The sequence below is a fragment of the Vipera berus genome (genome assembly GCF_964194415.1).
Source record: "Vipera berus genome assembly, chromosome: 3".
In the NCBI taxonomy this organism is placed as follows: domain Eukaryota; kingdom Metazoa; phylum Chordata; class Lepidosauria; order Squamata; family Viperidae; genus Vipera; species Vipera berus.
In genome coordinates, this window is record NC_138204.1 from 187919144 (window position 1) to 187946331 (window position 27188).

Below are 27188 nucleotides of genomic sequence, written 5' to 3' on the forward strand. Positions count from 1 at the left end.
GAAGGAAGGAAGGAAGGAAGGAAGGAAGGAAGGATCCTTCCAACAATGTGCAAATGTCAATTAATTCTGTTACTGAATTTGGAAAGTATAGGGAACCACTGTCTGACAACCATCAACCCCCAAGCCGGATCCTAAGGAAGATACAGAGAAATCGGTTGAGCTCGACTTCTCTTAAGCTGATCGTTCTTCCAGCCGCCCACAGGTCCAACGGAAGGGACGCTCCAGGTTTCGGGGGAAACCCGCGCTGGTACGTAGCTCCCCCCTCCGGCCTCCAGCTGTAAATGGTCTTTCGGCTCCTCCGCCTCCGACGCCGGGCTGTCCCAAGGCTGGAGTTCGCTGAGCTCTATAAATGGCTGGGGCGTCAGAAGTTCGCGGCCAGCGGTGCTGAAGCCCGCGAGAGAAGACGATGCGCAAGCAGTCTACCGGCGAGGCCCTGACCTGGGGCTACAGCAAGGAAAACGGTGAGTGGGAAGAAGTCCCCAGCCAGCGGCTTTCCATCCCGCCACGCCCCCTCTACCTGCCCACCCTCCAACCGAGCGACGCTATCCGGGGCAGGGGTCCCCCTCGCAGCTCCGTGCCCCCCCCCCGCAGCATTCAGCCGAACTGGGGACGGAGCCTTTCTCCAATCTCTCGGGAGCGGGATTCGGGTCGCTCCGAGAGGTTGCCTTACCTGGTCCCTCGACTCTTTTTGATGCTATCAAATAGGGCATAAGTTCTCAAAGAGAGTTTTTCCCCATCAGGCTTTCCTTTTTGGGGTGCATTGCAGGCATGATGGACCACAGCTCCTATCATCCCCACTGAATACCTGGCTGTAGATTTATTGGAGTTCTTGTTCATTCCGGTGAAGGATGTTTAAGAAATGTTTGCTTGGAGTGAAAGCAACTTGCAAAGGCTAAGGGGTTCTTCCTTAGATGGAATATATTTGGGAAGCCAAATTAACCAAATTGTTTGCATATCTATTTTAGGAATGAATTTTGGACTTTTCTGGATTTTTGATGGAAGACTGTCATTGTTTGCTGTAAATGAGGATGCCAAAGACTGAAAATAAGCCCTTTTTGCACTACAAAATTACCTGCCTTTCTTGGCTGGGAGGCGAACAATTTTTATTTTTATTTATTATCATAGGAAAACCATGTAACACTCTATCTTCTTAAAAGATTGATGATCATGTCTTTCTTCTAATGCTGGACACACAGGAGACTTTCTGGCACTCACTTCTTGTATCCAGTAGCAGCAGATTAACTATTGCAATGAGATACTTTCCAGACAGGGTACTTGCAGTGTTTATTTATTTATTTATTTATTTAATTAAATTTTTATACCGCCCTTCTCCCGAAGGACTCAGGGCGGTGAACAGGGCATATCTTAAAACTACAAAAGTACAAAAGTTAAAAAAGAATTAAATTGTGTATGTCAAAAAAGTCAAATATGCAATCAACCCTTCTTAATGCACATTGTGACCCATGTAAAAAAAGGGCTGGGTTTTGATTGTGTATTATGGCTGCCATCTTGACTTTCTGAACCCTTTCCCTGTGGTAGGGAAGATTGCAGGATAAAAAGGCTGTAATCTTTGTTAAAGGTCTGAAGTGGAAGAGCAGACCATCTTTTTATGAATGACCTTTGCAACCGTTTGCCCCCAAATAGTTGCAAAGGTGTTGGGTTATGATTTCCATGGCTCCCTCCTGTTGCGCTTGCAGGCTGGGACTGATGGCAGTTTACAGACTAAAGTATGTGGGGGGGGGGTTCAATTTGCCAATCCTTGTTGTGTGTGTATGCAGAAAAGGGTGTATATTCCACTACTGTTGCTTTTGTTCTTTTTGTTAGTAGGACAATAATATTAAGGATAATATGCCTGAAATGTGAAAACATTCTATCTTATTGTTTTTAACAATAATTAGTATATTTAATTAGAATAACAGAGTGCCTTAACATTTCAAAGTGCTGAAGAAAACCGTTTTGCTCAAATAATCATATATAACAATACAGTGGAGACTGCAGTATTTAAGTATTAAGCTTAAGATTGAAGCTTAATACTTAATACCATGTATAACAAACGTATACGTACATACATAACATATACATTATAGTATGTATAATAAATACTTCGGTGCATTTTGCATTTGTTCTTAATATGATGTTCGGTTTTAATTTAAACAACTTTATCCTATCAATATTGGCATTTTAGAAATGATGAGTAATACTGATATAAACAGCTTTATTTTTAAAAGTTTAAATTATCTAGATATGAGAGTATCAATAATCTCCAGTCAATATTATGTACATTTCCATGGACTCAGTATTTTGTGTTTTATAATAACGCAGTAAAATGGAAAAGAAAAATAGGAGAAAAAAGAAAAGAAATTTCGCACCGAGGGGAACATTTTTTGCTTATGAGTCTACAATTTAATAAATGCACTTGGAATAGAAAAGTCTTTTAGGAGGCCTACTGTTGTAACTGCCTGATGGGTGAGATCAGGTTTCCCCCCCCCCCTTGCTATAACACTTCTTGAGAGAAGAGGAAATTCTTCCATGCGGGAATGCCCAATTTCCCCAGTTAATCATTCCCGGCCCAATAATAAGTCTTCACTGAAAGTGAATACAGAACACCTTTCTCTACTCTAGTAGTACTCTGGTCATTCCCAATCAGCAGGAAAAAATGTCTGAAGGATACCCCATGGGAGTAGGTAGAATTAGTCTGTGCACTCAGAGTGACATTCCAGAACCTGTTTTTCACTTAGATCCCAGGCTTGAATATATAGTGATAAAAAGCATGATCCCGTGCTTTGTATAACACTATGCCTCTGCCTACAATTAGGTGCTGCTATAGTAACTTTGCAACTTCTTAGAAATATATAGTTTTTCTATCCTACCTGTTCTAAATTAATTGCACTTGAAAAAAAGCCCCTTTGACTTTAATGTGGCCTATTTTTAGTAGACATGCAAAAAATGTTCTTTTAAGATTTCCAGGGATTCACATTGGAAGTTTATGCTGCATATATGCAGAACTGATTTCCAAACAGATTTTTTACTTTACTCAAGCAAGTGGACTTGATGAAAAAATCTAAGCACAATCCTTATTGTCTGTTATTCCTATGATGATCATACAGTCTTAACAATGTTCTCTGAAGTTTAAATAAATTAAAGTTTTCCTAATACAGAAAGTTGATGGAATGTATTTAGCAACTTCACCCATTTTGCATCTAATTAGCAAAGGTTTATGCAGTGTGAAAATTATCAATAGCACTGCATGTTTTTTTAATTTTTTTCTACATTAATCTACAGTATATACGAAGGTAACCTTGTTGAGTCTGGTGCAATTTCCTGTCAGATTATGCAGGATTGCAGGCTTTGTTTTAAATTCAAATCTAGTTTTAATTTCTTGTTTTCTAATAAGGAATAGAAAGGGTGATTGAAACTGTAACGGTAGTCATTGCCTCCAAGATTTAAAAACCCTTTAAGAAGTAATTGTAAAGACTAAATCGTCTTAGGATCGGGCAGTGCTTAACATTGTTCATTTGACTTTTCCAGCCTCATGTCCTTCAGGTGTTGGAACAGGCATTGTAGCCATCTGGGGCTAGAATATCAAAATAGCTGAAGGGCAACTTGTTGGGAAAGGCTGCCATATGGTACAGAATATGACACACCTTTGTTTTGGCATGTTTCCCTCCCAGGACCTGATCACTGGCATGAAATTTACCCTATAGCCAAAGGGAACAACCAGTCACCTGTTGCAATTCTTAGCAAAGATGTCTTCAAAGATCCTGCTCTTCTGCCTTGGTTTACTGGCTATGATCCAGGTGCAGCTAAGAACATAAGAAACACTGGGAAAACACTGCGGATTGCATTTGATGACACTTTTGATCGCTCAGGTAAGTTTACTTTGGTAAATGTTTGCAAATGTGCTTGTAAGCCTAAAGTAATCTGGGTTAAGCCTACAAAATCCTTAGTGTGAAATGATCTTCTAAGGAAGGCTTCATCTCCCAAACACAGAAACAGCTGATGGGAGATGAGTGATTTGTTGCTTATTGTGGTTGTTGGATTGTTTACTTTCCTCTGCCTCTAGGGATATTCTCCCAATTTTGAGAGATATGCCGTCCATGTCACCAGTCAATTTGCAGTAAGTCTGCAAATATTTGAAACCCAATGCTTTTCAGCAAAGTTGGGTTTTTGTTCCTATTCTGTTCTTCAGTGTTTATTCTGTGTTGTAGAATGATAGGTGCAGTCCTCTTGATTTTGCATCCCAGACTGATCACATGAAGGGTAGATCATGCTGGAAAGTATTTGCCAGTCATGTAATTTAATTGGAGTGCATTAAAGTAGAGAGCCAGAATGGTGTAGCAGTTAAGGCATCAGGTTAGAAACCATAAGACCATGAGTTCTAATCCTATTTTAGGCACAAAACCAGCTGGGTGACCTTGAGCCAGTTCTCCTCTCTAGAAAGGAAGCAATGGAAAACCACTTCCAAAGTCTTGTGGAGAAAACTGCAGGGACTTGTTCAGACATTTGCCAATAATAATAATAATAATAAAAAAACTGGCTCAAAGGCTCCAACTCCCCACCAACCAATTCACATAGGAAGTCACTGTCAGTTTTATTAGAAATCATAAGCACTACTATTCTTCCATGTCAGATTGATTGATAACATGCCATTAAGTCACTATCAATGTTTAGCAACTACACAGATTAGTTTCCTCGATGGTCTGTCCCTAATCTGATCTTTCAGCTCCTCCAAGGCGTTGCATTCATTGCTGTTGTAACTGAGTCCGTTCACCCTCCTGGTGGTCATCTTATTAGTCTCTTTCCTTTTGCCTTTTCCAGCCTTTTTGATTAGAACCTTGTTAATTATAATTTTCCTATTTTTTTCTTGCCTCTACCTCCTCCTTTTGCTTTCTCCCCTAATGGAAATGTGTATAATTTGTTTATATAAAAGAGAGAGTGAGTGAGAGAGTGGAAAAGAAATCAATCCTGCCTTTTCTATTCAAAAGGGGGTAAAGCTGCTTACAAAGCAATCACAAAACAAGAAACAAGTCACAAGTGCAGAAAGAAATTTAAAAATAAATTTTTTTATTTATTTAAAAATAAAATAAGTCTTATAGTGAACAGTTAGGTAAATGCAACTAACAATTTCTAGTCAGCGAAAATTCCAAACAGCCAAATTGTACATCGCTTGTAGCGAAGGCTCTGATTCAGTTCTGCTTGCTTTGGGATGAACCCTGCTCTATATTTCCAATAGTTTCATTTAACTATTTTAAAGCCTTTAGAAGATGATTCGAGATGTTAATCTTTTCTGCCACAATATTTGATTGGATTAATCTCTAGACTTGTAATTCACATGGAAATACAGTAGGTTGCAAGAGTGCCGTTTTACTGTAATCAGCATGGTTCTTTCCATATGCATCTGTGGTTAAATATCAAAATTTTCTCATTAGCCCATGGCATTTTCCATGAAGCTGATTTTTATTTTCTGGTACAGGGTGAGAACAATAACCTTTTCTCAGAAAGTGGAAAAGGAGTTGCAGAACAGCAATTTTTTGCTTTTAAAAGAAATGTTGGAAAACTGACCATACTTGGACCAGTGATATGATTTTAAGGTTTGTTTTAACAGCACAGTTAAGATACAGTCCTCATGGACTGTAATTGCTTTCAAATGTTGAAGGATTAGAACCCCTGCACACTCATGTACAGAAATGTACTTTCTTGTTTTTGTGTGTGTGTGCATTGCTGCAGTGCCAATGTAATATTTGTATTTTGTATTTTCCTCTATGGCAGTTGTTATCTACTCTCTTCTTGGAGTAAATTCTTGGCTATAATGTTACATTTTTTCATTGGAGTATCTGCTATTCATGCTCTTGTGAGAAGGAACAAATCATGTGCCTTCTTGTTCCCTTTGTCACTTTGCATTGTATGGCTACAACAGAATGCATCCCTTCCTGTACTGTAGCCCTTGGATTTTTTTTTTTTTTGCATCATTACATTTAATTGATTATGATGTCCTTTTGTATGGGTGCTTCAGTACCACCAATGAAAATGAACAGAATTCCAAAGCTGAAAGGGAGAGATGGTGTTGTTCTGGACTGGCTAAAGAAAAGACAAAGCTAAGCCTTTTGCCCTATGCTTAACATATCTTTTATCCTTGGGTATTCAAGTACATAGATATTAATCACTGATGAGAGACCAGCAATGCTCTGACACAAAAGGTTGAGCTCTGCGGTAGCATTAACTCTGAAATTCCATGCTATTGCTGGCAGTAAAAATGTTGCTTCAAACAAAAGCCCTCTGGGATTGCGATAGTGATCAACTTTCTGCCCACCGGAGTCGGGTGCTTTCTCCTTTTTAGGCTGCAAAAGAATGTGTGGTTAGAATCTCAGGAGGGCTAGAGTTAAAACTCATGGGCAGGGGCATTTTAGGTCAAAACTGAGATTTGTTTCCAGAATGCCATGCTAGAATAATCTCTTCTCTTTGAATTCAACATGACCTGAATTCATGAAATAAATGGCACTCTTGGGCATTATGAAAATGAGCAGTATTTTAGATAGGCATTTTCATCTCAGAAGAGTCCACCATATCATTGTTAAAAGTTCTTAGCTGACTTTATTGACCGTTATGTTCAAAGAACATGCCAATTGTCTATTTATTCTTGGACCTGTTAATTGCATTGTTATTGACATGGCCAACTGTGCTATACTGTTTATTTTTTTTAATCATAAAACAAAACTGCAAAGCCATCACTTGTCCCTAGGGGAGGTCTGAGCTTCCTTTTTTTTCACTTGTTGTTTTCACCTGTCACTGTAAATCTGACAATATATGAAGCTTTTCAAACACTTGTATCACTATACTGTGGTCTTCCCATGATTTTATGTGAAGCAGGATAACATTCCTGGCTTGATCGATTATGTATTGATGAGTATCCCATTTGTAAGGAAAACTCAATTACACTTGCAGTGGGATGCTACTGTATAGGCTGGTCATAGACTTTTTCATTGCTTTTACTAAAGATCTCAGGTCTTTAAGGTTGAAGACTGTTTTTCCTGATCTGAAAATTGTGCCATTTACTGATACCACAATGTACTAAGGATTTTTTTAACAATGAATTTTCAAAGTACTTCATACAAAATATTATTCAGTGTTGCAGTGTTTTTGTTAGGAACTGACAGAATTAGATTACTATAGTGTTTTTTTTAAAAAAAGGCTTTTAAAAAGTTGCTTTTTATGGGACCTAGACCAGGGGTCCCTAACTCCCAGGCCCTGGACTAGTATGGTCCCTGGGCTGTCAGGAACCGAGCTGTCCAGCTGGAGGTGAGCAGCAGGTGACTGAGCGAAGCTTCATCTGTATTTGCAGCCACTCCCCTGCCCTACTGTAAACTGCACATGAGAGGGATCTAAGTTGCACACTCCTACCCTCCCCCCCATCTGTGGAAAAAATGTCTTCCATGAAACTGGTCCCTGGTGCCCAAAAGGTTGAGGAACACTGACCTAGATTATTGTCATAATCTAGGCGACCCGCCTTTCTAGCCGCTTATAATCTCGAGGAAGGGCCCATTTATTGGGACCCTGAGAGATGGCTGGGCACGGGCAGGGGCCTTCGACGTAAACCTAACAAGAGGCCCCTGATTATTTTTTTGTCTAAATTTTTTAGGGGGTTAGGGAGGGGGGAGGGTTCTTTTGGTTGTTTGGACAAGGGGGGCGGTCCAACAACCTCTGTTTAGGCCAGTGCCAATGTAGATCGCAGGGGGGAGGAGCGGGGGTCGGTTGCCTCTGGGGCTTCAGGGCTGGTCGTGGGATTACCTATTCCCACGACATCAGGGAATGGCAGCAGATGTAGGAGCAGAGGGCCGTATCGATCTCAGGGAAGGCCTCTCCGCTGCTTACAAGCGGTGGGGCACTCCGACCCTCTGGCTCCGCCCCAAGGTCCCGGGAGTGAGGATGTGCAGCCTCCCGAGCTCCGGCTGGTGTACCTGAATGCCAGGTCTGTCGCTAATAAGGCTCCTCTCGTCCGCGACTTGGTCGAGGGTGAGCAGGCGGACCTGGCTTGCATCACGGAGACTTGGTTGGGCCCAGAGGGCGGGATTCCTCCAGTTGACCTTTGCCCACCAGGTTTCCGGGTGCTACACCGGCCTCGGGCTCAGGGTAGGGGTGGGGGTGTGGCTGTTGTTATGAGGGAGACTTTGTGTCCGCGGGAGGCCACCGTTCCCCAGATAGTCGGGTGTGAGTCTCTCTTTCTGAGATGCGGCCCTGGTGCGCAGCTGGGCTTGCTGCTGGTGTACCTTTCGCCTAGTCACATAGCAGCAGCCCTGCCTGAGCTTCTCGATGTCCTCTCTGGGTTGGTGATTAAGTTCCCGAAACTTATAGTTTTGGGGGACTTCAATCTACCATCGCTGGGAGGATCATCTGAGTTGGCTCGGGAGTTCATGGCTTCCATGATGGCCATGGACCTGACGCAAGTAATTTCGGGACCGACTCATGAGGGAGGCCACACCCTTGACTTAGTTTTCTTATCTGGACGGTGGTTAGATGATCTTGGTGGGGGCTCCCCAATTGTTATGCCCCTGTCATGGACCGATCATCATCTCCTGCGGCTGGTCTTCCATTTTGCCACCCCCCGCCGTGGGTGTGTGGAACCAATTAAATGGTACCGCCCCAGACGCTTAATGGATCCCCAGAGGTTCCAGGCGGCGCTGGGGTCCCCACCTGCCTCCCTTGCTCACAGCTCGGCAGACGCCTTAGTGGAAGCCTGGGAAAGGGCAGCCACTGAGGCTCTTGACCGAGTTGTACCCCTGCGGCCCCTGACCCGGTGCAGATCCCGTCGAGCTCCATGGTTCTCCGCGGAGCTCCGGGAGATGAAGCGTCGGAGACGGGGCCTAGAGAGCGGTTGGAGATCCAGCCGATCCGAATCCGACCGATTGCGACTAAGAACCTACACTAGGTCTTATCTCGCTGTGATAAGGGAGGCGAGGTCTAACCACTTCGCCACCCTTATCGCATCCGCAGATAATCGCCCGGCCGCCCTGTTTAGGGTGACTCGCTCCCTCCTTAATCAAGAGGTGAGGGAGGAACCCTTGCAGGGTCGTGCCGAGGAGTTTAACCAGCATCTGTCGGACAAAATCGCTCGGATTCGGACCGGTCTGGACTCTGACTGGGCAGAGTCTGTCGAGCAGGACGCGGGCGGTCTTGTCGATATCACCTGGGAGGAGTTTGATTCTGTGACTCCGGAGGAAGTGGACAGGATCATGGGGAGGCTGAGCACCACCACATGTTTATTGGACCCGTGCCCTTCCTGGCTGGTCTATGCAGCCCGGGAGAGGACACGCAGCTGGTTCCAGGCAGTTATATCGGCTTCTTTGAGCGAAGGTAGCTTCCCCGCCGTCTTGAAAGAGGCGGTGGTGAGGCCTCTCCTCAAGAAGCCTGCCTTGGACCCAGCTGTATTGAACAACTTTCGTCCTGTCTCCAACCTTCGCTTTCTTGCGAAGGTTGTTGAGAGTGTGGTGGCACATCAGCTCCCTCTGGTCCTGGATGAAGCGGATTATCTAGACCCGTACCAATCGGGTTTCAGGCCCGGGCACAGCACAGAGACGGCATTGGTCGCGCTGGTGAATGATCTCTGGAGGGCTCGGGACAGGAGGCATTCCTCTATTCTGGTCCTATTAGACCTCTCAGTGGCTTTCGATACCATCGACCATGGTATCTTGCTGCGGCGTCTCAGGGGATTGGGAGTGGGAGGCACAGTCTTACAGTGGTTCTCCTCCTATCTCCAGGGACGTTCGCAGTCGGTGTTGGCAGGAGGGCAGAGGTCGACCACGAGGTCTCTCGTTTGTGGAGTTCCTCAGGGGTCGGTCCTCTCGCCTCTCCTGTTCAACATCTATATGAAACCGCTGGGTGAGATCATTCGTGGTTTTGGAGTTGGGTATCATCAGTATACTGATGATACCCAGCTTTTCTTTTCGACCCCAAACCACCCCAGTGATGCCCTCGCTGTGATGTCCCGTTGCCTGGAGGCGGTTCGGGTCTGGATGGGGAGGAACAGACTTCAACTCAACCCCGACAAGACTGAGTGGCTTTGCATACCTTCATCCCGGGTTTATTCGGACATTCCACCTCTTGCTATGGGGGGTGAACTATTACCCCCCGTAGATAGGGCTCGCAACTTGGGAGTCCTCCTAGATTCACGGCTCACCCTGGAAGACCACATAGGAGCTGTGACTAGGGGGGCTTTCGCCCAGGTTCGCCTGGTGCGCCAGTTGCGGCCCTATCTAAGCCGGGATGATCTATGCACGGTCACTATGCGCTCGTGACCTCTCGACTAGACTACTGCAACGCTCTCTACATGGGGCTGCCCTTGAGGACCACCCGGAAGCTCCAACTGGTACAGAATGCAGCTGCGAGAGTTGTGTTGGGAGTCTCCCGATACTCCCACGTTACACCTTTGCTCCGTGAGCTGCATTGGTTGCCAGTTGCCTTCCGGGTGAGATTCAAGCCCTACATGGCAGGGGTCCAGAGTACCTTAGGGAACACCTGCTGCCGGCATCGACTACCCTCCGCCCTGTGCGTTCCCACAGAGAGGGCCTCCTCAGGGTGCCACCGGTCAGAGAATGCCGACTGGTGGCCCCCAGGGGGAGATCCTTCTCTGTGGGCGCCCTGGAGCTATGGAATCAGCTACCGGTTGAGCTCCGGACGGCGCCCGACCTTCGCTCCTTTCGCCGCGAGCTAAAAACATACTTTTTTGAACAAGCTGGCCTGGCCTGATGAGGGGATTGGGGGGGGTTTGTTATTGTTTTTACTGGGTTTTTTAAGATGTATTTTAATATGGGCATTTATTTAATCTTGTTTTAACTTTTGTAATTTTGTATTTTTATTCTTGCCCTGTTCACCGCCCTGAGTCCTTCGGGAGAAGGGTGGTATAGAAATATTATTAAATTAAATTAAATAAAAATGTTGCCATTAAGAAAAATGCATGGGTTTGAATTCCTCTCTTTTGCTGTGAGGACAACAGATGAGCATTTGAAGATTTTTATTAGCAAGTTATTAATAGATTTATTCCATGCCTGAAGAATGGAGCATTTGCTTTTATTTTTATGCATATAAATAGTAGCCAACCAAGTACATTAAATAACTGTACAGATTGGACGGAAAAGTACTTTTTCCACTATTTCTCCTTTGCAGCTGGCTTTCAAGTATGCTGCATATGAATCAGAAAATAGAATACCCATTGATATAACTTTCTTCTTTATTCCTTTAAAAACTGTCTAAATTGGTGGCTATCGCCACATTAAATAGCAATGAATTATACAGATCTGAATTGAACCGAATAGCATTTAAAACTGGGTGGAGTGAGTTAATGAGGAAGTTGCAGATCCTACCATAATAGAGTTGTTGCTTAAAGTATGACTGGGTTTACTGAGATTTTGATCAAATTGGCTTAGCTTTAGCAAACCATTGTAGTAGAGTACTTTCCTATTTTATTTTTTATAGAGAATAGTCTACTGTTCGAACACATCTATATTAAGTCCTATAAGCAGAAGGAATGGATGGACTTTGACAATTACTATTATAATTAGCATCTGGATAGCATGTGGAACAGGCATATCATTCACGTGGTTCCAGCATTGCTCAATATTGTGAGGGTATTTCTCTATAAATTGTTCAAATTACAACTATATTTGAATCTAGATCTATACATTACAAGTTCAAATGATGTAATATAATTTGCATTTTTTTCTTTAATGATGTATTAAAGGATGTTTTTATACTGTCTTAAAAATACTAACACAGGAAAGGGAAATCTATGAATGGACCTCCAGAAACTATGTTCGCCTTTATTTGAAGGATAATTTTATAAAAGCCTGAAATGATCATTGGCTGAGCTTGCACGGACTGTCCCTACATACTTTTTGCAAATTTGGATTGTTTATTTTACTTTTAAAAATCATTTAAATTGAGGAAGAAACAGGTCACGTGACTCCATATTCTTTAGTGTTCTTAGTAAAGAAACTCTTGCAACAAAATTGTCCTTCTACACTTGTTCTCTTCAAGGCTGGCCCTATTGGTGAACAATGTGGAGTACTTGCTTCAGGTGACAGCAAGGTGCATGATAAGTTAATTGCATACATGGCCACCCTACACCCTGAAAAATAGCCTGTTTCCTTCATATTTAATAGATCATGTATGCTATTGCAATTAGTGTACACATAGAAGATGCCATGTTATTTTTCTATTCAGACAGCACAAAATCACAAGGCTGCCTGTTTATTTTTCTTCCCTGTTAAAGAAAGCAGCAAGCAAACAACAGCAACAAAAAGGAAAAAATATTCAATTATAATAACTAATGAGAGGTTTAAGCAAGTCTGCAAAAAGGATAGTCACTGACTCCTTGGAAATTTGGTGGTAATTAGTCCACAGTCCAGTGGCATAGACATGTAGGTTGGTAATAATGGCATCAAAATGTGGAAAATTAGACATAACTACTCAGAGAAGTTATGAGCATTTCAGAAATTACTTAGGTACTTTCATGACTGTATCTAAAACTAAATACAATACATAGAGATCTAATTGTGCAGGAAGCAGTTGTGTGAAACGGCAGCTCTTTATAGCTCAGTTAAGTGCAAACTGAGAGAAGAATTTTATTGATATGTTGGAAATAGTTTAATACTGATTTTTTTCCATGCAAATATTTTTTCCCATAGCTAGAAGGCCATACCGTAGTAGTGGGTCAATCCATATCACATAACTTCTGTCCTGTCTGGTGCTTGCCTTGGGGATGAAGTGCACAATGCTTTTGTACAGTTCTGCCTATAAGTTCATTCACTGGTTACATTTCCCTTAACTGACAATGACATTGAGACAGGGAAATATAATTTTAATAAATTAGATCTTCTCATCTGACTACAGAAGTGGACACAGTGTAGAATTACATTGTCATCATCTTGGCTTATGTGTTATACTGAGCATCTTTTAAAAATATGTAGGAGAAAAACTTCAGGAGGAAAGAGCCATGGCATCAGCCCAGCAACACATGCTTTTCTGAGCTGCTGCCTTTCACTTTCATGTTTCTTTATAATGGTATATTTTAATTACCTGGATCCTTTTCAATCAGGATTCAGACCTGGGAATGGAATGGAAACAGCATTGGTCACGATTTTGATCTCTAGTGTGGGTGTGATGGTGGATGTGCATCCATACTTACCTTACTTGACCTCTCAGCAGCTTTCAGTATCCCTCTGGATTGACTCAAAAGACAGGGGGAGAATGGCATGATAATAATAATAATAATAATTTTATTTATATACCGCCCTTCTCCCAAAGGACTCAGGGCGGTGAACAGGGCAAATATATAAAAATACAAAAATACAAAAGTTAAAAAAGAATTAAATACAATGCCCAAACTAAAACAGTAAGTACATATATTAAAAAACAACAATAAAATCCCAAACCCATCCCCCCATCAGGCCAGGCCGGCTTGTTCGAATAAGTGCGTCTTCAGATTGCATCGGAAGGAGTGAAGGTTGGGCACCATCCGGAGCTCGACCGGCAACCGATTCCATAAATCCGGGGCACCCACAGAGAAGGACCTCCCCCTGGGGGCCACCAGACGACATTCTCTGACCGGTGGCACCCTGAGGAGGCCCTCTCTGTGGGAACGCACAGGGCGGAGGGAAGTTGATGCCGGCAGCAGGTGATCCCTGAGGTACTGGCTGGTTTTCAGGGTTAATTCCAGTTGGTGGTGATTGGGGAAGAGAGATCCTGCCCTTGGGCCCCTATATGTGGCAAGGTCCAAGGGTTGGTGTTCTTTTTCCTCCTATTTAACATCTACATGAGACATTGGGTAAGCTCATCGAATGCCATAGGGTAATGTATGATCAGTATGCTGATGACATCCAGTTGTACATCTCTGCTCCTGACAAGTTTAGTGATGCTGTGGATCTTTTATCCCAGTGTCTGGAGGCTGTGATGGTCTGGATGGGGAACAACAGGCTTCAACTGAACCCTGGCAAGACTGATTGGCTTTGGATTTTGAGAAGCCCTGGTAAAGGAACTGTGCCATCTTTGGTGCTGGATGTGATTGCATTATCCTAAACAGACCATCTACACAATCTGAGGGGGTTCTCCTGGACTCATCACTCTGGTTCACTGAGCAGGTGGCAGTCTTGGCTAGCAAGACCTTTGCACAGCTTTGTTTTCTGTGCCGGTTGCATCTTTTCCTGGATCAAAGGACCCTACTCATGGTTACTCAAGCCCTGATGACCTCTGGGTTAGACTGCAGCAATGTGCTGTGCATGGGGCTATCCTTGATGAGTAACTGGAAACTTCAGCTGCTGCAAAATGTGGTATCATGAGCACATGTGTGTGCTTTACGAGCTGCATTGGTTACCTGTCTCTTTCTGAGTCCAATTCATGATACTTTGTTGACCTTTAAAGCCTGTCATGGTATGGGGCTGGGTTTCTTGAAGATTGCCCATCTCTAACTGCCTGTTCCCCTGGAATCTAGCAGAGAGAGTATGTTATAGGTTCTGTCAGCTAGGGAGCTAGGGACCCGAAGTAGTGGCCTTTTCTGTGGTGTGCCCACATTGTAGAATCTACTCTGAGGTGACACTGGCCTCATCACTTTCGAGTTTCACAATGCCTTAAGACCTGATTATGCCATTATTAACATCCTTTGCTGTTAATTCCTTGTTCTTTTTTATATAATTTTAATTTTTTTATAATGCTTTTATAATGAATTTTAAAATAATTTTTAAAAATGTTTTTCTAATTAATAATGATAATTGGTTTTATGTATTAAAACTTACTATTGAGAAGGAGATATTCTCTATATTGAGATCCTTACAAGGTCCATAACTGCAAATCAGAAAAATCCCCTACAGAATCATCTGTGAAGATCAGCTTGAGTCCAGGTGCCCTTGGTGATGAGGAAGAAAGCCACACATTTGTCCCTAAAGCATTTCCATATCACACCAGCCTAAGAGTTGTATAGAAACTTACTGACATATTCCTCAATGATTATAATTAACCCCACCTTACTAGATCCCATGCAGGATCATCATAATACCTGAACTCCACATCCAAGAACACCGAGTGAAGTTGCTGTGATGCAAGTACTATTGTATGGTGCCAACTTTGTCACCAGATAAGTGGATTTCCATGAGCAACCACAGGATTTGCTTGGCAGAGGTCCTGCTGACCTTCTCTGGTTCACCATCCCAACATCATGCTCTTACAACCTTGGCTTGCCAAAACCTGCTCATATTACTCTTACCAGTTGCTCATGTGATCTCCCTATTAATGTGGAATATAGCAGGCTGATCAGAACTATTAAAAGACAATCCTTTCTTTGATTACATATTGTGATTTGATACATTTTTTTACAGGAAACCTAGGCCTCATCAGAGGTGGAGTAGAAGTGATTGGACAAATTCAATCTTGGTTACCCCAAGTAAAGTGAGAGGGAGATCCAAGGGAAACATTGTAACCCTAATTAGTATATCTTTACAACTGAAATGTGTTCCTCAGCCTTCCTAATCCTAACCCTAGTACTCCTTTCTCCTCCTATTTTCCCTGCAACAACACTGGGAGGTAAATTGGGGAGAGAGAGAGAGAGAGAGAGAGGGAGGGAGGGAGGGAGGGAGGGAGAGAGAGAGAGAGAGAGAGAGAGAGAGAGAGAGAGAGAGAGAGAGGGAGGGAGGGAGAGAGAGAGAGAGAGAGAGAGAGAGACTGGGTCAAAGTAACCCAGCTGGCTTTCATGCCTAAGGCAACATTAGAACTACATTCTTCTAGTTTCTATCCTGGTGCTTTAAAATTAAACCAAACTGGCTCTATTTGATTTATCTTTCATGTTGCAGTATTTAATATTTTTCCTGTTCAGTGACTGAATAAAGTGTTACATATAGGAAACTTCTAAATGCTTTTCTGTGATATGAAAAGTTAGCTTACATTTCAGATCCTTTCTAGTTACTACATATAGTTCTACATTAAGTGGAAAGACAAGATTTATAGATAGGAAGGATAAGGCCAATCTAACCAAAGGTGCAAAAAGTTAATCAAATCAGAAGTGACAAATGTGTGAGTTCAGTCATACTGCCTGTTCATAATTGGCATCTATTTTTAGATGACAATTTGTATCTTGTACATGCATTGTTCCTAATACTGGCAAAATATCATGGCAAAATACTATAACACTCAATCTGATGATCAGTTGGGCATGGGGGAATAGCATGGTTCTGGCCAAAGCAAAGGACATTGTTCTTCTCCATCAAAATATTTCCTAGAATATTTTCAGTTATGGCTAAACCAATCACTTGATAAAACTTGGAATCTTAAAGCAGAAAAAAAGGATACTAAATGTCACAACATATACCTGCCAATGTGCTAAAGGTAGGTGGTTGACCAAAGATGCCCTGCCTTATGAACATTGGATTGGAAATGCAGTGGAAGATGAGATGTCCCCTTTTGCCATCAGTAATATTGGCAAGTGATGTTTATAAATGCTGATCTTAATTCATGGTTGTACCATGTGTTATAGCACAGCAGAATCTTCTGTTAATCTAGACTATTCTTTGCAGTGATTAGGGGAGGACCACTTCCTGGGATTTACAGGCTCCGTCACCTTAACATTCACTGGGGTTCTACCAGTGACAAAGGCTCAGAACATGTGGTGGATGCAAAAAGGCATGCAGGAGAGGTGAGTAGGTTCTGTGGGAAATACTGGAAGATCTCCCCTTATCAGTAGAAAACCAGGTGCGGATAGTCTAATAAATGCTTAGCAGAGATGGGAAGCCAGTTGTCCTCTAGTTGTGGATGAATTACCCAGGTTCCACCAGGGTTCACGGTTGGTGGCCAGAAATAAAGGACATCAGATTTAATGTTCCATGCATGCTTTCAGTGTTAACATGTTAAGTCTTTGAATTAATTTGTCTTATGCAAATAAACAAGTTATTTCTTCTGGTGAATAAATAATAATTCAAACTCCAATTAACACATGGAAATAGATGTCAGAATAGGGTTGGACCTCAATTTAAAAGTTCAGATGTGTTCTTTTCAAGACTCCCAAATGACCAGAGAATATAAGAAGACTGGGGTACTAGCATCAATATCTATGTCAGCATACAGATGAGGATATCTATATAACCAGCATGATGCAGCATTCTTTTGAAAAATGAAAATGGAAATTGGCTGGGCACATTTATCAAAACAGGTGCTAACTACATATATATACATGTAGATGCATATGCATTTATTCATAAAAGATGTCCTCACAGAATATGTAACATGTAAAAAGTCTATATATGCTTATTTGTGAGTTGTTACAACTTGATATGTTGAAAGCACCACTAATAGGAATTTTTATAGTATTTGATGTTATCCTGAAGATAATTAAACCAATATATCTATCTATCTATCTATATACACATATACATATATATATACACATATACATATACATATACATATACATATACATATACATATACATATACATATACATATACATATACATATACATATACATATACATATACATATACATATACATATACATATATATATAGTGCGTGATGACTCATAATTTCAGATCTGTTGGCCACTGCTCATATTGTTTGAGAATAAGTATTATAGTCTGGAAGATGTTCACTTGGAGAAAAATGGTAGCATCAAAACCATTTAATGTAAATTTTGCAATTTTGTGTAATCTTACCTTTTGACCCTATCATTTTAAACATTTTTTCTAAAAGAACAAAAATACTTAGATAATGCATAATACAGTTTGTATGTTTCTGATTTTTAACATTTTAAAATGTTTACCTTGATTTTCATTGATCATCTAGGTACTAAGTTTGAGTTAGATACTGGGAAATGAAAAGAATTTTTTGAAATTCACCAAGTTCCATTAAGGCCTGTTTTGATATCTAACTGTAATGTTTTTCTTGCTTTTAGATTCATTTGGTACACTGGAATTCCTCATATAGTAATTATGCTGATGCTTTGAGAAAAACTGATGGGGCAGCTATTGTAGCCATTCTAATGCAAGTAAGTTCTGATTGCTATTTTCTTATGCATATTTTCACAGTAATTTTCAGCTGTAGCTCTAAAAGTTGTATCTGTTTTGGACAATGATGCTATCTGTTTTTCACCATGCACATCATCTTCTTTGTGCTGTTATGGACCTTAACATACAGAGTGCCTATCTTCTACCTTCCTCTACTGTCCCATCATATGCCATACTAATGGACTGAGTGCACTAGCTTATCTTTCTAATTTCTAATGAAGCTTGAGGAAAGAGTCCATCATAGTATTCAGTGACCCTCGAGTCTAATACATGGAATACTGTGTGAACGTTCTTCATTTTCCAAGGACTGGATGCACCACAGTGTAACAAATCTATATACAGTGCTTTGTTGTAAAAAGGTAAAGGTAAAGGTTTCCCCGCACATGCGTGCTAGTCGTTTCCGACTCAAGGGGCCGGTGCTCATCTCCGTTTCAAAGCCAAAGAGTCAGCACTTGTCCGAGGACATCTCTGTGGTCATGTGGCTGGCATGACTAGACGCCAAAGGCGCATGGAACACTGTTACCTTCCCACCGGAGTGGTCCCTATTTTTCTACTTGCATTTTTACGTGCTTTTGAACTGCTAGGTTGGCAGAAGCTGGGACGAGTAACAGGTACTCACTCTGTTACGCAGCACTCGGGAGTCGACCCGCCAAACTGCCGACCATCTTATCGACAAGCTATTAGTCTGGGTTAACTCCAGTCTTCTTGGCTTTCCAAGGTGATTTCACCATGTAAATGTGTCTAACACTCAATCCTTTATATTCAGTCCTTTTCATATTTGGTTGAAATAAAAGTCTGTAAAGTGGCATACAATCTTTGTCTTTTGTAATAGTTGGGATGCTGCCTTGGTGTGGATGCTCTTTTCTAGTTGTTACTGAGCTCCAGGCCAAGCTCCAGGCTCCAAGCTCTGCTCTTAAGCAGTGTTGTTTTTGAGTACTCCAGCTGAATTTCCAAGCTGAGTTCCTGGAATTCCATCGGGATGTGCTGCTTACTATAGCTTGTGGTTCTGGCAATTGAATGATAGTCCTCTGGTCTGCCTGTAATAGCTGTCAATCTTCAGACATCACCTCCCGCTCTCTTGCCTGCTTGCTGTTTTCCTGTCTTCTTTTCTCCTACATACCCACACTCATTCTTAGAGTTGGCTTTGGTAAGCTAAGAAATTGGAAGCTTCCTCTGTACAACTCTTGAAAATGCCATGGTGTGGCTCAATTATTGCAGGCAGGTGCAACACAAGTTTGTATGCTTGTAAATAAAGTTGTGAGTTGAGGAATGAGGGAAAAGGAATGAGAAGCATTTATGCCTGGCTGCAGTTAGTTTTCTCAACTTCATCATTTCTCAGTCTTTGGGCTAACATCCTCTGCCTTGTTAATTATAATTATTATAACAGTAATTATTAATTATTGTTATGTAGATTTATACAATTAAAACACAATTATAGTCGTGTTGCTATATTCACATGTTGAAATGTCTTCTTGTTTCTTTGAATGAAAACTTGATGGAACGGAATTAAGTTACTGACTGGAGAGGAAAAGATTGTATTGCTATATACACCTGGAACTGCACATCTGTCAAATCTCAAAAATTTTCTTTTTGTTATTCTCCTCTTCTTTTAGAATTGTTTATTTATTTTAATCCAATAACATTTGTAGGTTCTTTCAATCCACATAGACTCTTTGGGATGTTTAATGGTTGAAAACAGTATTCAGTTAAAAAAATAATGATCTTTAGTAATATCCTGCTATGATGACTATCCAGACAAAACTGTCCTGCTTCAAGCTTGCTTCCTGAAAGAAGGAGGATTGGTGTTGTTGAGTTCAATTGGTCAGGTCATGTACCTTTTTCATGTCTTTGTACTAGATGTGAACTTACTGTTTTGTAAATAGTAGAAACAGTAGAAACAGTTAGTAACACTAATACTTGGGATTTTGAAGAAAATCTGTACAGATCTTGGTAAGAATGTATAATACTTTAGAGAGGCATCCTCCAAGCTGGTGACTTCTTCATGTTGAATTTGACATCTCCAGCTAGCATGAAAAAGAGCCACACTGACTGGGGTTTATGGAAATTCATTCAACATATCTGAAGAGCAGCAAGAAATCTGCCTTAAGACCTAGGAAGTTGGCTTGGATACTGCAGAGTGGATCATTAGGTCAGCTTTCCCTAACCTGATAACGTTCAGATGTGTTGAAGTACATCTCATTGTGCAGGGGTTAGAATACAGTATTGCAGGCTAACTCTGCTGACTGCCAGCAGTCCGATCCTGATCAGCTGAAGGTTGACTTAGCCTTCCATCCTTCTGAGGTTTGTTAAATGAGGACCCAGATTGTTGGGGCAATATGTTGACTCTGTAAACTGCTTAGAGAGAGTTGTAAAGCACAGTGAAGTGGTATATAAGACTTATTGCTGTTGCCATCTCCCATTATTCTCAGTCTGAAAATACTGTATAAAGAACTATAATGGATGAAGACTGCAGGATCTGTAGTCAAATACAGCTGGAGAGTACCAGTCAAAGTTGAATTTGTCAATATTTTCAATTATTTTTCACTTTCAGCACCACTACCAAAATGTTTTCTGAAGTCCGGAAACACTCACTGAAATTAAAACCATACTACAGTCATGCAAAATAGAGCACCATTAAATAACATCAACCAATCAGGCAAATGTTATTCTCTTTTTGTTTGTGTACTTAGTATTATTGGTAGGAGTTGTAAGATATTCCCCAAATGTTGCTACTTCAATGGACATATGGGACACTTAACAATTAATTCTGTATACTATTATAATTTGAGAGATAATCACCTTTCATGCCTGCTCACTGTCTGTTTTCTGCCTGACAGGTAGGAAAAAACCCTAAGCCAGAGATGAAAAGAATTATTGAAGAAATAGATGGTATTAAAACAAAGGTATGTCAATACCAAAGCTTTCTAACATGGTCAATCTGTTTCAATAAAGGGAGCCAACATACTTAGATAATGCATAAAAATATGATATTATGAACACATGACAAACTACCGTATGCTTAACTGTGGTTTATTGAATGAGACAGTTAGCTGGCTTCATGCATCATACTAAGCCATGTCATGCTTACGAAGCTCAATGACTGTATTTACACAAAATGCCAAGCAGTATGAAATGAACAAGGTTATAGTTATGAGATGTGAATCTTCTGCAGCAACAACTAGCAACAACTAGTACTGACAACTAGCGTGAAATATGCACAATAGGAACATTGTAACAAATCTTTAAAAAAAGAATAGCTGACAACTTCCCATGAGAAATTTAATGAGAGTGGAGCAAGTAGTAAGAGATTATTTAAAGGAAGGTTTTCTAGACACAGCAGTCTTGATTCAGAAGTAAATCTTCTCAATTGATTTTGCTCGAGATTCTCTTTATTGCCTTTAAATTGAAAGTTGGGATTTTTTGTTTTGGTCAGAAGAAGCAATTTGGACTAATATTTCATTTTTATTATGGATCCAGATTTCAAACTACTTGGGGATACTTAATAAAATCAATGCAGACTTAATGAAGTCAAGGTATCTAATGTTAGGTAAATCTGGAATATCTTTTGACTGATGATAGATATTAGAATAAAATGTTTATTAGTTTTATTATTCTGTGATCTCAACTACACCTTGGAGCTATCTATACCAGTGATCGTCATTATCCAGTTGTAATAAATCTCTTGTAGAGAGCTTTTTTGTCTCTGCCACTGAATTTAATTATGTTATTTCTGATTTATTTAAGGGAAAAGAGGTTCCTTTTCCAAACTTTGATCCATCTATCCTCTTCCCTGAAAATCGAAGTTACTTTACTTATCAAGGTTCTTTTACAATGCCTCCATGTGAAGAGTGTGTTACCTGGATTGTTATGAAAGAGCCTATAAGTGTTGATGAACAGCAGGTAAATTAGAAACTAGAGCAGTTATTTCTTATATATATATACATTATGCAAGTTTAAATATGCCTGTGTTCATTAGTAAATATAATCTTGCTTTACCATAAATTATATACATGATTCTGATATATTGTGCTGTATTCATGACAAATATTGACGATTTCTAAAGCAAATGAATCAGAGTGACAAGCAAGGACTTAAGAGCATTTTACAGGTAGTCCTTGACTTACAACAGTTCATTTAGTGACCATTCAAAGTTACAGTGGCACTGAAAAAGTGACTTATGACCCTTTTTCACACTTATGACCATTGCAGCATTCCATGGTCATGTGATAAAAATTTGGATGCTTGGCAACTGATTCAATTTACGATGATTGCAGTGTCCTGGGGTCATGTGATCACTTTTTGTGACCTTCTGACTTGCAAAGTCAATGGGGAAGCCAGATTCACTTAATAACTGCATTACTAACTTAAAAATTGCAGTGATTCATTTAGCAGCTGTGGCAATAAAGGTTATAAAATGGGGCAAAATTCACTTAACAACTGTCTCACTTAACAATAGAAATTTTGGGCTCAATTGTGGTCATAAGTCAAGGACTACCGGTGTAGCATCATAGAATTGTGGAGTTAGAAATTAATCCATTCTTCTGCAAGTGGTAAGAAAATCAATTAAACCACTTTTTAAACAAACTTGCGCCCTCAGTAAGTGGTCTTAATCCACTGTGTTAGGTATGGATCTTAACATCAGGAAGTATTTTTTTATAATTGTGAAATCTAGGAAGCTACAACTTGTACTCAGTATTTCTGATCCAATTTGTATGAAAAATAATCCTTGACCATCTTTTCTATACCATCTTTTTATATGTACCTGAACACTGATATCATGTCTCCCCTTAGTCTTCTTTTTGCCAGATTTAACTCTTAAATTACTTTAGTTTCAAGTTCCTCTGTCTCCTTTGAGGATTTTAGTTTGTCAGTTTTCTTCTGAAAATGCAGTGTTCAGACTTGTACAAGTGTGGCTTCAACAGCACAGAGGGGTGCAGAATAAGGACTCCATGTGTTTTTGATACAGAGCTTTTTATGATGCATGTAATACCCCATCTGGTAGGTCAAATAATCTATTCTCTTAAGCCTAACTCTAGCCTTCTTCCTTTGCCAAGCCACTTTCCAAGTCAGTAAATTCAAATCACCAAGGATTTTTTCTGTATTTTTATGGATGTTGTTTGGAATGGGAGAGACAATTTAGATGGAGTATTTTTGAGGGGGAATTTTGCCCATATGTATTCATTAAACCACTCCCACTTTCCTTCTCCCTCAACTTCTCTTTTCATTTTTTGTCTCTCAAACTCTAGTGATTCTCCTGACAACTCTATAATCCATTTTATCAGATCTTCTTTCTTGTCCTCGGGTATATTTTGAAGTCCTGAAAGATAAGGTGCCTTTTCCATTTCCGGTATTATAACAAAACCTTGTAGACTTTTCTTTGCCTGTGCCAAACTGTAATTTTCTTCATTTGTCATTTTCCTCTGGCCTATGTTCTATTTTCTGACTTGTTTGTTCATTCTTTGTCCTCATTTCCTGAGAGTTTTTTAATTGTAAACCTAGATTAAGAACTTGTTCATTTATGTTGTTTAGATTGTTTTTATTCTCATCATGTTTTTTATTGTGTCTTTATGTGAAAGAATTGTCTTTTGAATTGATTGCAGCATAGCATGCATTTCCTCCTGGAAGTGTTTGCCTCCTGCAGACCCCTGATATACCGGGCTGGGGGCTTTAGATGAGAATGTTCCCAGCTGTTCTCTATTAAACTAAGAGTCACTGGGGATCAAAGGAACAAGTTGTTATCTGTTTCTGGACATCTTTCCAGTTTCTCAGTCAAGACAGTTGTAGTGCTATACTCTAATCCACCACTAAATGTCATTAGATATTCATTTTCTGACTTTTAAAACAAAAAAAATATTTTCTTGTAGTTTCATCCCAATACTCTTTCAAAGAGAAAATCTTAACAATTTCCTCAGTTTTGTATGTCCAAACTATAGTTTTTTATTAGTTCTACTTCAATATATTTCTGTCCCCATAAAAATTAAAATGCTGCTTCCATCTATGGGAAGGGTGGGGATGCATTCCCTTTTTTTTCTTACTTTTGGAGGTATTTTTTGCTTCTTGGGGGTCTTTTCCAGGCAATCCAGTTGTAAAATAGAAGAGAAAATATCGATATTCTCACCCAGTTCCAAACACATTGTTCACAATCTATTCTAGTTGGTGCTTTTTTGCTTCAGTTGTCTATAACTTGGACTAGTCACGGAAGTGCTGTTAGCCTTTTTCCTGCCAGTTTGGAGGGCTTTCCCTGGATCAAATGGATCAACTGCCATCTTTCTGTGATCAATGGGTGTCCCTCCTTCTTTACCACCTCTCCAGGGTGACTTTAGACTGATTTAAGGTTCCCTGGTAGGGCGAAACCAACTGTGGGGTATGGAGTTCTGCAATCCCTTGGCCGTGTTGCTATGACACAAACTGGAAGTCCAAAGCTTGCATATCTTGAATCTCAAATTTTAATTCAGTCTCATAAAAGTGGTTGGAAATTTTATTCTTTCTAACAGATAAAATAAAGTTTTTTATTTAGACAATAACACTATCTTTTATCAACTCTATTAGAGAAAGAAGCACTCAGAAGAAATCTAATCTAATCTAAATCTAATCTAGAATAGACGACTGGATAGTTATAGAATGTTTTAAAAAAGAATCAAATAACTAAGCAATAATTGAATCTAACAGGTAAGAGTTCATTTCTACTTGGGTGAGAAGTTCGCTAGAAAAATAAGCCAAGCAGAAATTTACAGAACAAATACAACAATGGTTCTATTGCATTTTTTTCTTTGAACAAACTCTGGCAATTTTTAGGAAATTATCATTGTAGTATCTTTTGAATGCTTTTAAAGATCATTTTTAACTAAATTTGTCTTAGGAACATCTTTATTTTTTCCTTTTCGTAGATGTTAAAGCTGCGTAGCCTTTCTAGCAATAGCGCAGAAGATGTTCATTGTCCTTTAGTGGACAACTGGCGGCCTCTTCAGCCTCTCAATAACAGGATGATACGATCAACATGTCAATAGAATCTTTACAGGAGTAAAGAGGAGTCATGAAGATCTAAGGTTTTACACTCATGTTGTATATAGGTGGTTCTTCCTCTGGATCTATGCTGTTGAGCCAAAAGTTTTAAGCAATGAAGCAGGACAACTTACTAAATGAATCTAATTTCTGGAGGGGGAAAAATAATTATAGTAAAACTTTAATTTGTCTATTGATATGTTGTACCTCTCTCTTCAGATGTAATATACCACCACTCCATGATGTTACAGAGACTGAGCAGCATGTATCAAATGCTTCCTTGCTCAGCCTTACTCATTTGGCTGTTCCTGACAACTGCACTGGTTAAACTGTTTTCTGCAACCAGATGTCTTTTCCATGTATGGGTTTGCAGCTAACAGACATCTGAGTATTGCAGTTATAATGTGTCTAAGAAGTCCAAGTCTTGTTTTTAACCTCAGAATCTGGCTTATGAGTATTGCAAAAAGCCTTTTATCTGATATAATGATAAAAGTTTGTTTAGCCATTCCCACTGGAAGGAGAAGCCATCAAACCATATCTCTATGCACTTGCTGAGTTGCTATAATTTTCCCATATTATAGTGATCACCAAACCAGCTTTATCTAATCTTGAAATATTTTTCTTTTCCCCTTTCACAATTTATTAAAATGTTCTTAATTTAAAACTGGTCAAATTCCAACTACCTTGTATACCAGTTGAAATTGGTGAAAGAGGATTTTTTTCAACAATAACCCTATATGACTTTGAAGGTCATAGAAAAAAATAACATTCAAATTCTATTTTTATACCAAATTTCCTTGAAAGGCCTATTGATTTTAGGAAATTTGACTTTGAGAAAATATGTGTGGTTAAATAATGAAAAAGAAAACCCCCAGCATATTAATATATTTACAGTATTTATTTATCCTTCTTGAAATATAAATTAATATCTTCAAATAGAAGACAGGATGAGATATAAAACGTATATTTCATCCTATAATTGTGAAACTTTATTTCACATTAATAACTATGAATATTTTGAACATCTTAGATTTGCTTAATATGAAGAGAATCTCAGAGAATTAAAAGCACACTTTTTTCTTGAAATGGGGAAAAAAGTATGATGTATTCAGTTTTTAGTTGTGCTGTATTGTTCTGTAGCATCCCAAAAAGTAATATTCTGATCTTATCCTGATTTGATTATTTAGTCATTCATTTTGTGGCAATGCAGATAGTGTGCATTATATTCAGAATTGCTGTTATAAATGGGAAGAAATTATATAATGCAATGAGATTTTCACAGGAATCTCATTTTAGATTTGAAACCAGTTATGAAATAGAAAATATAATAAATCCAGACTTTTCAATGTCAATTACATTTTTGAAAAAAAACTTTTATATCTCCTATGTATATATAATTAGTAACTTATAAATATCAGAGTATTTTCTTCCAATTTTAAATATTGGCTAATGGGTTGTTTCCTCCCAAATTAAAAATTAAATCAATTTGTCTTTGCATTGTAGCACTTAACATTTCTAAACATAATCATTAAAATTTCAGAGTGAAAACTTCTTTTTAAAGATACAAGGAAAACAACAGGGGAGAATGTCTAATCTCCTGAGAATTATTAATAAAATATTGGCCTGGGTTGATTTTCTTTCTTGCTTTGGGTTTTGCTTTACAAGAAAAGCAATTCAAATTGTACTATATGATGGCAATATACTTGCTTTTGTAAAACAACAAAAATAAATCTATTTCTTTCAGAACCAACATTTTCAGATTTTTTTTCTGACCACATAATTTGAAGTCATAAAAAGTATGTTTGGTGGGCTTTTTTAATAGATTGAAATCTAAGTTCAGTGGCTTCATCAATAAACAATGGACATGGGACTATTTTAAAAACAAAAAGGAGAAACCAAAGAATTACAAGGTCACAAAAATTGTCCATGCTTGTTTACTTCATTTTACTCCATAGGACAGGGTTTTTTTCCCTTTTTAGTAAGTTACACCTTTAAGAAATTTCCTTCTAAATACTGCCTGTCAGATTCTCCCCACAGGCGAGGAAAAATACATTTATTTATAAATATAATTATTTATAATCCACATTTAGCAACCAAATTTCAACTCCACATTTGCTGAAAATACATTATAAATCAATCCTATTCGCTATAT

The 27188-nt window shown here is 39.6% G+C and overlaps 1 protein-coding gene across 2 annotated transcripts; it reads left to right on the forward strand.

The window, feature by feature from the left end:
* Window positions 1-405: 405 nt before the first annotated feature.
* Window positions 406-26782, forward strand: LOC308666228 (carbonic anhydrase 3-like). Of its 2 annotated transcripts, XM_081324868.1 has the most exons (8): window positions 406-461; window positions 3672-3869; window positions 16551-16669; window positions 17923-18015; window positions 20872-20937; window positions 21779-21934; window positions 24922-25080; window positions 25256-26782. In XM_081324868.1, exons 1-7 carry the CDS (start codon window positions 407-409, stop codon window positions 25039-25041), a joined length of 807 nt encoding a protein of 268 aa, XP_081180994.1. In that variant the 5' UTR covers window position 406; the 3' UTR covers window positions 25042-25080; window positions 25256-26782. The 2 variants fall into 2 exon arrangements, with proteins under 2 accessions (XP_081180994.1, XP_081180993.1); XM_081324867.1 differs by having other exon boundaries at window positions 24922-26782.
* Window positions 26783-27188: the final 406 nt, after the last annotated feature.

Coding starts and splice junctions, on each gene's coding strand:
- LOC308666228 (XM_081324867.1), top strand. CDS start 407: ATGCGCAAGCAGTCTACCGGCGAGGCCCTGACCTGGGGCTACAGCAAG. Junction 3,870..16,550: donor TGACACTTTTGATCGCTCAG/GTAAGTTTACTT, acceptor TATTCTTTGCAG/TGATTAGGGGAGGACCACTT. Junction 18,016..20,871: donor TTGTAGCCATTCTAATGCAA/GTAAGTTCTGAT, acceptor TCTGCCTGACAG/GTAGGAAAAAACCCTAAGCC.